The sequence below is a fragment of the Rutidosis leptorrhynchoides genome, chromosome 3 (genome assembly GCF_046630445.1).
Source record: "Rutidosis leptorrhynchoides isolate AG116_Rl617_1_P2 chromosome 3, CSIRO_AGI_Rlap_v1, whole genome shotgun sequence".
Classification (NCBI taxonomy): Eukaryota; Viridiplantae; Streptophyta; class Magnoliopsida; order Asterales; family Asteraceae; genus Rutidosis; species Rutidosis leptorrhynchoides.
In genome coordinates this window covers 325,021,493-325,035,048 of record NC_092335.1, presented here as the reverse complement: position 1 = coordinate 325,035,048, position 13,556 = coordinate 325,021,493, and the positions used below count along the sequence as shown (strand labels likewise).

The 13,556-nt window shown below is 33.7% G+C and overlaps 1 protein-coding gene across 1 annotated transcript; it reads right to left on the bottom strand.

The window, feature by feature from the left end:
• Positions 1 to 12,390: 12,390 nt before the first annotated feature.
• On the bottom strand, positions 12,391 to 13,110 carry LOC139901117 (uncharacterized). The gene has a single exon (XM_071883855.1). The coding sequence runs from the start codon at positions 13,108 to 13,110 to the stop codon at positions 12,391 to 12,393; it is 720 nt and encodes a 239-aa protein (XP_071739956.1).
• Positions 13,111 to 13,556: the final 446 nt, after the last annotated feature.

Here is a 13,556-nt window from a genome sequence, read left to right as displayed (position 1 = left end):
TAGAGGTTGATAATTGTGTATACGGAAGTGTTTATTTATTTGTATAAATGTAAATGTATGTATATGGAGATTTTATATATGTTGTTGATTCAACAAATTTCACAAAAAATAGGGTGAGGGTGGGTTGGAAAGAATTAAATTGAAATGGTCAAATGAAGAAGATAATATACATGGGAGAAAATGTTGGTGAATATGGTTTGAACTTTGAAGGAGTGACCCTTTTAAGTCTCGTAAGTAGGTTACTAAACAAAAAGTATATAAATTAATACTTCGTAAATGATATTAATGTTGTATGTATACTAATTATTATATATTTTTATTTAATTATTAAATGATGGATTGGTCTTTAAGCATTGGATTGTTTGAGTTGATATGATAACTCAAATAGGTGGTGGGTAATGATCGGTAAGTGGCGTATAAATTGGAAAACTATTTCACTTTTATTGAGAAAAAGATGATAAAGAGATTATGGATAATTGATCTTTAATGATGATATAGATCTTTTTTTTTTTTTTTTTTTTTAATCTATGTATACAGACAGGTTATTGAATTTTTTATTTATTGTTGACTTAACTAAGTTGATCATCTATAGTATTTGTATCTATAGTATTTGTATGAATGAATATGAATATGAATATGAATATGAATATGAATAAAAGAGTAACCTTTATCATGAATAGTTAAAGTATATTTGTGAAATCTCTACATCACTTCTCATAACCTATCATATATTTTTAAGACTATGAAATAAGATTTACGATAAAAGACTTATTAAACAGTATGTTGATTATAATTATATTATACTATAGCTATACGCTATTATTATTATTTTTATTTATTTTTTTGGCAAAAAAACAAAAAGATATGATATATTGAATTAAAACAAGGCAAGCCATCAAACAAATGACTTAGGACCATTACAATACACGCATTTAGTATTTAGTAATCCATTTTTTTTGAAAGGCAATAATAATTATATTAATATTAATAAAAATCTAGCAAGATGCTAGGAGATACAAAAGTGGATTACATATCACGATAACACGACTCTCCGCCCGATCTTCTGCAAATCAATAACTTCAAACTCGACTCGACTAACACACAAATCTAAACATAAGTAGGTCAACTGAAAACCTACAACACACGATTCGAACACAATTCCTAACAAGAGATTTACAACATATGAACGATCCAACCATCAAAGGAACCACCTTGTTAACCAATACATACACATGACCACTTTAGAGCAAGTACTCGAATAAAAGCATGGAAACGGATCACCCGACACAACCCGAAAACTACACCACAAAACACACGAAATCTGAACCAAAAATCCTATTACGCAATCAAATTGAGTGGTGGTAATATAATATGTCCATATGATTAACAAGGAAATAACCCATCAAAAATTGCTCTACCACATGTTGAAGCAGAAACTCACGAACTCGAACCTTACACATGCTTTAACGATTAAAAGTATGTATAAAGAATCCGGCAACAACGAATCACAACCAAAAATCACGAACCCTCAACCACTAACGAAAAAGCACGAACACGCAACCACGAACCAAAACCCCAAAATTACCTGAAGTCAAAGGCATAAAGACGGCGGAGGAGAAGCCGTACCGACCGCCGGCCAGAGAAAGAAATTGAAAACAATCATCCGGCGAACCACAAACCCACGATGAAACACGAAAAGACACCCTTCGCAAAGATCCATAAAGACCATAGAACTCCCCACATATAGATTGATGATGTAGCGTGAGGGTACGAAATATACTATTATTTTTAATACAAAATACGTTACAAATTACACAAGTTATTTATTTATTTATAGAGTGAGATATACCTAAACCTTGCTACAACACTATAGGCAGTGTACCTAATCGTAGAGTAGTGTAGTTTTTAGTAAGTCCGGTTCGTTCCACAGGGAGCTGGTGATACTTACTATATTTTTAACAACTATATTTATACAAAATATATATAATTATATAAGTAGTAATATTATTATAAAAGGGGGGTTTTACCGTTTAATGACCGGTTTGTCGATTCTATATTTTAAGCGCAAAGATAAATGACGATAATTAAAGTGCGTAAAATAATGACAATAAATAAAATGACAGTAAATAAAATTGCGAGTAATAAAATGACAGTAAATAAAGATACGATGAGAAATATAATAAAAGAATTATGCTTATTTAAACTTCCGTAATCATGATGTTTGACGTGTTGATTTTAATTTATTACCATGGGTTAATTGTCCTTTGTCCTGGTTTATTTGATACGTCTATCTGGTTTTTGTCCATAATAGTCCATCGGTCATAAATATAAAGTGCGAGTATCCTCGTCAAATTACCCTTATACCCGAAGTCAAATATTCCAACTGATTAAGGATTTAAACTGTGACGCAGTTATCACTTCTGTCAACAATTACACCAGTTATCACTGTATGTAATCCACCCCTGTTTTAATTAGTTTATGAATATTAATTCATCCACTTGATCAGAATGAATAATCAATTACCCAACCCAATTGATTAATTAAATGATTATAACAGATTCCATATGAACATCACTAAATAGGACAACCATAATCATTATTAATTATTAGGTTAATTAATTTGAAGATAGGTTCGACAGACTCCAATGAGTTGTCACTCAATTAGACAATACCCCCCATCTATTAATAGTCAATAGTCCAATTTCCACAAGTGTCGTTCTTTTGTCCAAACCCCAATTATGGTACAAAGCCCAATTACCCAATTTTAGTAATTAGCCCAACATCATGATTACTTCGTTTTAAATAAGCATAATAATAACTTAGCTACGAGACATTAATGTAAAAAGGTTGAACATAACTTACAATGATTAAAAATAGCGTAGCGTTACACGGACAGAATTTCGACTTACACACTCAAACGATCTCTATTATAAATCTTATTATTATCATAATTTAAAATTAAAATTAAGATTATTATTATATCTTATTAAGTTAACATTATGATAGAGATATAGAATATAGATATTGATAATAGATAGATGGATCGATATATAGATTTAGGATAGAAAAATGTATATTTCAATTGATCGTTACATAGCCAGGCGAAATTAGAAATTGAATTTTCATTTACGACCCCTGAACTATGCTCAATTAACAACTTTTTATTATTTAATATTATTCTTATTATGAATTATTTAAATATTATATTTTATTCTTGTGCATAGTTGACTCGTAATTTTTACACCGTTGCGTCGAGCGTTGAGAGTTGGTTCATGTCCTGGTTCCGGATTTTCGAACGTCCTTTCGTACAATTTTATATCGTGTACTTTGCGTTTTGTAACTTGTACTCTTGTCATTTTTAGACGTTCTTCATCAATTATTTGAACCTTTTTTATTGTATCTTGTACTTTTGAGCTTTTTGGACCTTTGCGTCTTCAAATCTTCGTTTTCGCCTTTTGTCTTCGCACTTATTTAAAATAAACGAATATTACTCGAAAATGGAACAATTGTAACTAAAATCTTGTCTTTCTTGGGGGATTTTGCTATGAAATATATGTTCCTTTTTAGCCTTATCAATATCCCCACACTTGAGCGTTGCTTGTCCTCAAGCAATACAGTCTTGAAATAATATAATACATCACACGAATCACTTCTTTATTCTTCACACTTTGTACATCAGTGATTTTGATAGAGCGGTATAAACAATGATATTAACAATAGAACCATGGTTAAAGGTGGGTGTGTCATCCACAGTTGCCTCGGGTTTAGGTCAACGACACTTGCAATCAAATAGCCGATTTACTTTCGGTTTCCAAAGCAAAGTGCACATTTGAAAGGCGGTTTACAGTCCCACATGACTATAAAAATTTAGATCCTTTAGGAAATAGGATCTTTATGAAAACATTTGATCTTTTGAAAATTCAATCTAGCTTTTACCCTAGATAAGTTTTCTGATTTGATCCACCATTGGTGTTGCAAAATATATTTGTGGATCAATATTTTGGCTAAAAACATTTAGGTTCGTGTAATCCACTGCTATCCCGGTATCGGAAAGCACACATCCAGTTTACTTGTTCCGTATATTACCTTTCGGCAAACTACCGTCTGGTTGTAAAGGAAAGCGATGAACAAGAAACTGTTAAGGCAATGTCCCGTGACATGCAGATGATTATGGTCTTTTAACGTGTCGGATGCTAGAACTATCCTTGGTAGGAGCGATAGTAAAGATCATCCTATGATTTTTCGGTTTGGCACAAGGTCCTGTCTCCGACCATGCTATGCAACCACCGTTCTTACGGTTGACACCCGATTTAGTTCAGTTGACCTAATGAATTTCAGGTGAATTCCTAGGATTTTACGTTCAATTGTAATGAACGCATTGAAAATGGATTTTCAGAAAACAAATCGGTTTGCAATTTTGATCAAAATATTTTCTCGTTCATGCTCGAGTTTAGATATCATCGAATTCCATGAGTTTGAATTCTCAATCTTTAAGGTCAATCTCTAGGATTGAGTATTATCAGTCTTAAAAGCTGATTTTTAATCTTTAAGGAGATTATCCTTTTCTGGGGATCTGATTCATTAGTCTTATCAAGCTAATTTGCACGGTGCCTCCCCATTGTACGAGATAAATCCTTCTCATGGTTAGGATAAATCTGACCACCTTGCGACCCTGTTTGATGCTGAGGTCCGTGGATTTCCTGCTGATTTTAGAGATGACTTTTCTAGATTTTTCGTCAACCTACAGCTGGTCTGGACGACAACTTCTTGACCTAAATCAAGAAGCGTGTGTCTTTTTCGGAAGACTTTACTTCCTTCAAATGATGGAATTGATTCATCGTGTAGATCCATATTTCTTTCAAAAGTATTATAGTAAATCGGGTAAAACTGATTAGTATCATCCAAAACAAAAGTACCTGCAATAATCTTGTACAAAGATATGTGATAGATAGTTTTTAATTGAATAACTTGGTACATTCTCCCCACACTTAGTTTCTTTCTTTGCCTTTTTATTCTCCTTTATTCCATTTTAAATGAATTCAAGCATTTTAGGTTGTTTCTCAATTTATGTCCTTTCCGAGGTAACGATAATTTCGGTATTATCACCTAGTTTTCACCGTTCATAAATATGTATAAACATGATTTTGACTTCATTTAATTGAAAAATTTTCAAATTTTCACAAAATTTGGCAAATAAACCAAGTATAAACCTGAGAGAATTTATAACCCTTCCCCACACTTGAGATCATGCAATGCCCTCATTTACATGAAATCAGACTATAATTATAAATTCATGAGGGTGATTAGTGTAGAAAAGTGATTAAAAATACCCAGTTTGTAAGCATATTATTTTACATCACATTTGATATTTTGCGCCTTGTCATCAAAATTAGTAGCTTTTTGTTGAACTTAATGACAGTCTTTGAAAGTGCGCTGTTTTACCATGTTGTGTACATAACATAAAATACAAACATATATACATATTTTTGAAGTTTGGTATATAACCCCTACGTTCAAAAATTAATATAATATATATTTTTTTTTTGCATACTTTAGATCAATAAAATTAAATGATAACAAAATTTGTCACCCCGCCCTCGGGTAAAGCAATTTCGGCTCAACGACCTAGTCTTTAACTCACGATGAATTTTAGAAATCATTTTTTAAACTTAATGAATTAAAGTAAATTTTGTTTTTAAAAACTTAAATTAAAATGCATATTAATTTCATAAAAAAACCTACAAAACAAAAATTCAGAATGGAGGGAGAAAACTAGTTCTTTAGTGTCTGCTAGCGGAAAAGACCAATCGGATTCTATTCTCGGAACTACACGAGAACAGAACAACTAATTCTAGATAACATCGTCTTCTTTTTAGAACATTTGAATCTCCCCACACTTAGGTAGCTGTGGTGTTGAAATTGTGATTAACTTCATCGTCAATTTCTCTTGGTCCATAATCAACTTGCGTATCTGTGACTTTTTCTTTAAGCCAGTGCCCGGCTTCTTCCGTAATATCCCATAATTCAACTAGCTTCGCCCTTTCTTTAGGCGACAGATTGGATACTAACCGGTTACATAACTTAAAGTTCCCCTTACTTCTAGCATCAATAGCCCGTTTAAAAAGTTTCTTCATTGAACTGTTAATAACGGGGTCATTTAATTTCGTATCAATAACGGGGTTCTTTGTTATCATGTCATCATTAGGTGTTACTTCATTTTCCCCACACTTAGGCGTTTTATTATTATTAAGTATTACCGTTGGAGTTGGTAAAACCACATGGTTCTTACCAATTGTTTTTACTGGTTCAACGGTTTTGGCTGGTGGAGATTTAGACTTTCGAATCATAAAGGTGATCGATTTGTCACCACTTTTAAGTGTCATTCTTCCATTTCCTACATCAAATAACGCCTTGGTGGACGCTAAGAATGGTCGACCTAAAATTAGAGGAATGTTTGGGTCCTCTTCTATGTCAATGACAATGAATTCGACTAGAAAGGTTAAATTGCCTACTTGAATGGGTAGGTTGTCAGCAATTCCAACTGGGTGCTTAATGGTTTGATCAAAGAGTCGAACACTCATATCCGTTGGAGTTAACTCACCTACACCTAATCTCTTATATAATGAAAGAGGCATAACACTCACACTTGAACCTAAATCTGCTAGTGCATCATACATGACACAATCACTAAGTAGACAAGGAACAATAAATTCACCCTGATCACCTACCCTAGGTGGAGGTTTTGGTGGAACTGTATTCACCGGGTTTACTTCTACGGCTTTTGTTTCTTGTACTTTCTTATTCTTTTTCTTCTTCTTCTTCTTTCCAGAAGTATCACAATCTTTATTACTTATTACTTGCTCATACTCAACTCCTTTTCTTGGAAACGGGATGGGTGGTTTGTATGGTGTCACCACTGGCTTTACATACTCGGGTGGTGGTGGTGGTGTAACTTCTTCATTGTTACTCACATCTAAAACCTTCCCATCTTCTGGAGCTGGTTTTTCAGAATTCGTTGACACCATATTAACATTCTCTTTCCGAGGATTTACTTCAGTATTACTCGGTAGCTTTCCTTGTTCCCTCTCACTCATCATGCTAGCAAGAGTACCTACGTGTTTTTCTAGATTCAAAATGGAAGCTTGTTGAGTTCTTAATGACTGATCAAACCTCTCATTTGTTTGGGTTTGAGATGTAATAAATTGTGTTTGAGATTCAACTAGCTTTGCCATTATTTCTTCTAGATTTGGCTTTTTCTCTTCGGGTTGTTGTGGTGGTTTATATAAGCTAGGTCTTTGTTGATTGAAAGTGTTGTTTTGAGTCGGTTGGTTATTCGGACCTTGTTGGTTGTACCAGTTATTTTCGGGTCCTTTTGGATTGTAAAGAATGTTTTGATTTCGATTGAAGTTTAGCTTTGGCGGTTGATAATTATTTTGATAATTATTTCCCGGCCTTTGGTTCATATAGAAAACATTCTCTCGTTGTTCCATGGTTGGTTCAATGTGACAATATTTCAATAAGTGTGGTCCACCGCATAGCTCACAACTGATTCGTATTGCGTGAATATCTTTATTCATCTTTTCCATTCGTCTTTCGAAAGCATCTATTTTTGCAGAAACGGAATCAAAGTCATAGCTAGAATCGGCTCTAGCCACTTTAGATGAACGATAAATATCTTTTTCTTGGTGCCACTCATGTGAGTGGGATGCTGTGTTATCAATAATTTTGTAAGCTTCAGTTGCGGTTTTCTTCATAATGGAACCACCAGCTGTTATGTCGATGTCTTTTCGTGTAGCAACGTTGACACCTTGGTAGAATATTTGTACTATTTGGTAAGTGTCTAAACCGTGTTGAGGACATCCTCTCAACATCCTTCCGAATCTTGTCCACGCCTCATATAATGTTTCATTTGGCTTTTGCGTGAACGTAACAATTTCTCCTTGAAGTCTCACTGCTTTGGATGCCGGAAAGAATCGTTTAAGAAATTTTTCAACTAAAACATCCCATGTGTCAATCGCCCCTTCAGGTAACGATTCTAACCAATCTTTGGCTTCTCCCTTTAAAGTCCAGGGAAACAACATGAGATAGATCTGCTCATCTTCCACTTCTCGGATTTTGAATAGTGTACAAATTCTTTTAAACGTACGAAGGTGTTCGTTAGGATCTTCATTCGGTGCACCACTGAATTGGCATTGGTTAGTTACCATGTGTAGAATTTGTCCTTTGATTTCATAATCTGGCGCATTAATGTCTGGCTTAATAATGGCGTGACCTTGGCCCGTGCGTGTGGCTCTCATTCGGTCTTCCATACTTAGAGGTTCCAGATTTTCCATAATTGAATTTGTTAAATACGAATCACTAGAAGATTCTGATTTAATGGTTTGTGGTTCAGGAGGAATGATTAGTGGTTTTGAATCTTGGAATTGTCCCTGAATATTCTCCGGATTCTCAATTGTGAGGTCGGGTTCAAAAGATGGATTATCGGAAATTTGGATTGGAGTACTTGGTCGACTGGATGACGATTCTAAAGAAAAATTAACGGCGACAATATTTGCTAAATGTCTTGATCTAGTTACAGGTGGTGAACGTACAAAAGGTGGTGAACGTCTTGCTCGGTGCATTCACTGAATATCCTATTAGTTTTTAAAAAGGAAAGAAAAATTATAATAAGTTATCCAATCAATAGACTTTTCTGATTTTGCCCACGTTTCGAATAGCCAAAAGATGCAGCAGAGGGGCAGGATTCGTTTGGTCTCAATATAATTGAGGACTGTTTGGCTCCAATAACCCGGTCCACGTACAAATCCAACTATTACTACGAACCAGAAAATTTTGATGTCTATCAATTTAACCACTTAAAATAAATTTTCGTAATTTTAAGAAATTTAGATAAGAAGTAGAATAAAAATCTTATCCTAAAACTAGAATAGCGAGAAATAAGAAAGAAAAAAAAAACGCGTCGAAAAAGGTCGAAAAATAAAAGGTCGAAAAATTGGCGTCGAAAAATAAAAATAAGAAAGTAGCGCGAAAAATGGCGTCGCAAAATTCTAAAGCACATAAATCTTAGTCTAAGGAATAAGCACTTAAGGGATTTTACGGCAAAGCCTAAAAATTCTAGAAGTAAAAATAACTATGGCAAAACTAAACTTAATACTAAAAGTTGCGAATATAGTCTAAAAATCTAAAGGTAATAAAACTAAAAAAAAACATTTTTTTTTTTATAGACAAAATCTTAAAAAAAAAATATTTTTTTTAAAATATATTTTTTTTTTTTTTTTGCGTTTTTTTTTTTATATTTTTGCAAATATAAATTAAAAATATAGCGTTTTAGTGCTCCCCGGCAGCGGCGCCAAAAACTTGATGATGTAGCGTGAGGGTACGAAATATACTATTATTTTTAATACAAAATACGTTACAAATTACACAAGTTATTTATTTATTTATAGAGTGGGATATACCTAAACCTTGCTACAACACTATAGGCAGTGTACCTAATCGTAGAGTAGTGTAGTTTTTAGTAAGTCCGGTTCATTCCACAGGGAGCTGGTGATACTTACTATATTTTTAACAACTATATTTATACAAAATATATATAATTATATAAGTAGTAATATTATTATAAAAGGGGGGTTTTACCGTTTAATGACCGGTTTGTCGATTCTATATTTTAAGCGCAAAGATAAATGACGATAATTAAAGTGCGTAAAATAATGACAATAAATAAAATGACAGTAAATAAAATTGCGAGTAATAAAATGACAGTAAATAAAGATACGATGAGAAATATAATAAAAGAATTATGCTTATTTAAACTTCCGTAATCATGATGTTTGACGTGTTGATTTTAATTTATTACCATGGGTTAATTGTCCTTTGTCCTGGTTTATTTGATACGTCTATCTGGTTTTTGTCCATAATAGTCCATCGGTCATAAATATAAAGTGCGAGTATCCTCGTCAAATTACCCTTATACCCGAAGTCAAATATTCCAACTGATTAAGGATTTAAACTGTGACGCAGTTATCACTTCTGTCAACAATTACACCAGTTATCACTGTATGTAATCCACCCCTGTTTTAATTAGTTTATGAATATTAATTCATCCACTTGATCAGAATGAATAATCAATTACCCAACCCAATTGATTAATTAAATGATTATAACAGATTCCATATGAACATCACTAAATAGGACAACCATAATCATTATTAATTATTAGGTTAATTAATTTGAAGATAGGTTCGACAGACTCCAATGAGTTGTCACTCAATTAGACAATACCCCCCATCTATTAATAGTCAATAGTCCAATTTCCACAAGTGTCGTTCTTTTGTCCAAACCCCAATTATGGTACAAAGCCCAATTACCCAATTTTAGTAATTAGCCCAACATCATGATTACTTCGTTTTAAATAAGCATAATAATAACTTAGCTACGAGACATTAATGTAAAAAGGTTGAACATAACTTACAATGATTAAAAATAGCGTAGCGTTACACGGACAGAATTTCGACTTACACACTCAAACGATCTCTATCATAAATCTTATTATTATCATAATTTAAAATTAAAATTAAGATTATTGTTATATCTTATTAAGTTAACATTATGATAGAGATATAGAATATAGATATTGATAATAGATAGATGGATCGATATATAGATTTAGGATAGAAAAATGTATATTTCAATTGATCGTTACGGCGAAATTAGAAATTGAATTTTCATTTACGACCCCTGAACTATGCTCAATTAACAACTTTTTATTATTTAATATTATTCTTATTATGAATTATTTAAATATTATATTTTATTCTTGTGCATAGTTGACTCGTAATTTTTACACCGTTGCGTCGAGCGTTGAGAGTTGGTTCATGTCCTGGTTCCGGATTTTCGAACGTCCTTTCGTACAATTTTATATCGTGTACTTTGCGTTTTGTAACTTGTACTCTTGTCATTTTTAGACGTTCTTCATCAATTATTTGAACCTTTTTTATTGTATCTTGTACTTTTGAGCTTTTTGGACCTTTGCGTCTTCAAATCTTCGTTTTCGCCTTTTGTCTTCGCACTTATTTAAAATAAACGAATATTACTCGAAAATGGAACAATTGCAACTAAAATCTTGTCTTTCTTGGGGGATTTTGCTATGAAATATATGTTCCTTTTTAGCCTTATCATAGATCGACGCCGGTAACAACGAGAAGGAGGCAAGATCCAGTCGAAACCTCCTGAAATAACCCACAATAACCCACCAAAGCATTGATCTAAACCACGACTGAGCACCTAAGAACCATCGACCGAAAACGATACACTCGACTTGAAACTGACCTAAAACGAATAAAAAGAGCGAAACAGATGAAAAGAGTAGCAGAGAAGGAAAAATGAAGAGGTCCTCCGGACCGCCGGAGAAAACCGACGGCCGGAGGAGATGAAATATTGATGGCGGCTGTTTTTAAGTTAGGGTTTATTTCTTGAGAGAGAGAGAGAGTATCTAGATATCAATGTTTTGTTCTTGTGCTATTTTGTATTTAGTAATCCATTATAAAGGATAAAGGCTTGAAATAAAATTACAAAAGGAAATAATACTGCCACAAACATTGAACTAGTGAATACAAACAGAAGCTTATGAACACATCAAGCTTGCTTATAGTAGAAGCCATGGATTTGAATTCCAAACGTAGAATTGATGTGGATAATATACCTTTGTATTTGTCGCCCACTAGAAAGATTTGACTTTGACTCTTCACCGTTGTGGTCCAACATGTAAACTCGTTGTTGAAAAGAGCGTTATTTCTTGCTAGCCAAATATCCGAGAAATTTAATACATATTAATATATGAATAGCAAACAATTTTTCAATTAAATAATAGGTTCATATATAAATTATAACCATTTGTATATAAATTAATGCATAATAAACACATAAATTCGATTTAGAATTGTTTGAAATTAATTGTTTTTCTAAATCACGATATCAAAATTATCAAGACCTAAGTTTTAGCTACTTTAGTTATTTTGGTGAGCAGGGAAGGGTTAGAAACAGTCATAGAGAATCATTTTGTTAGATTGTGTACATCAATATATGGAGTTCGATTACTCGTCCACTCAAATAGCCCGAAAACCTTCTACCCATTACCTTTTTTTTTTTTTTCAAAAATATAAAATATTAATTAAAATTTAAATCACAACCCACTAACTTGTGAGATTAAAATATAACTTTTTTTTTTTTTTTTTTTTGAAAAACAGTAAATTTCATTTCCATTTCACAAAGATACAAAGATGCACATAGGACCTACATGGACAATTTATAACCATACAGGCTAGTACAGTCGCAACAAATATTTACATGTACAAAGAGATGCTAAGCAAGCATCTTAATACCACATCGAATTTAAACAAGAAAACATGACGGACTATGAAACCGATTATGCCAATCAATTACCATTCCTTTGTTCCTTTTCGCAATCCACTCGTAGCTTTTGATTTGGATTTCGCTTAGTGCAACCGGAGTGCTCCAACATTTATTTTTGAAAACCGCATGATTTCTATTTCGCCACATTAGATAGGTAGATACCCAAATCACCGCTTGCCATATGAGCTTGCCCGAATCCAAACATTTTTGCCTCACATCCCCTTGCAGAAGATATTCAAGACTCATATTCGGTAACCTACCTAAACCCCACCAGCCATATACTTTATTCCATACCTCAACCGCTTTTGTACATGAGAGGAGGGAGTGATCTACCGACTCGAGATCATCGTCGCAGAAAGGACAACGGACCGAGTGGAGATCGATCCTTCTTTTATCTAGTTCCGTACGCACCGGTAGACATTTTTTCATGGCTCTCCAAATGAACACTTCCACTTTTTTTGGTACCAAATTGTTTTTCATTGTTCCCTTCGCATTTGTACCCATACCTATCGTCTTCTCGTTTATCAATTTTGTTAGACCCTTCGTTGTGTAAATCCTATTGCTGATGCTGTCCCATCCCCAAGTGTCGAGTTTATCCGGGTTCAAGAAAGATGAGTTTAACAGTTCGCCAAGATCATAAAGTTCTCTTGTAGCTCGCCCATAGGGATCCCTTGACCAATCCCAATTTGTCGCGACCATTTCTCCATCCCAAACATGTCTATCTTTTACTGATACACTCGTGTTTTTTTCCAGCCTCGCAAGTCTTCAAAATCTGTCCTGTAGTGTTGTCTTCCCGAGCCATATGTCATTCCAAAATGAAGTAGATGCTCCATCGCCAATAACACGAACAAAAGAGTTTTTAAATTGTACTCCAAGTGACTCAATCATGTTACCTGTTGCAATGACATTTGCCCACATAGTTTTGTATGACTTTAGAGAAAAAGGATTATGAACATCAAGTCCCCCCGAAGGTCCATAAATACTAGAAATGACCTTAACCCATAAGGAGTCGGTTTCGGATTTATACCTCCACCACCACTTACCGATTAAGGCGAAGTTTTTATTTTTGAGTGAACCCAAGTTTAACCCGCCCAACCCATAATTATGCATTACATCTTCCCACTTAATCCAAGCAATGTTGGACT

Coding starts and splice junctions, on each gene's coding strand:
- LOC139901117 (XM_071883855.1), bottom strand. CDS start 13,110: ATGGTCGCGACAAATTGGGATTGGTCAAGGGATCCCTATGGGCGAGCT.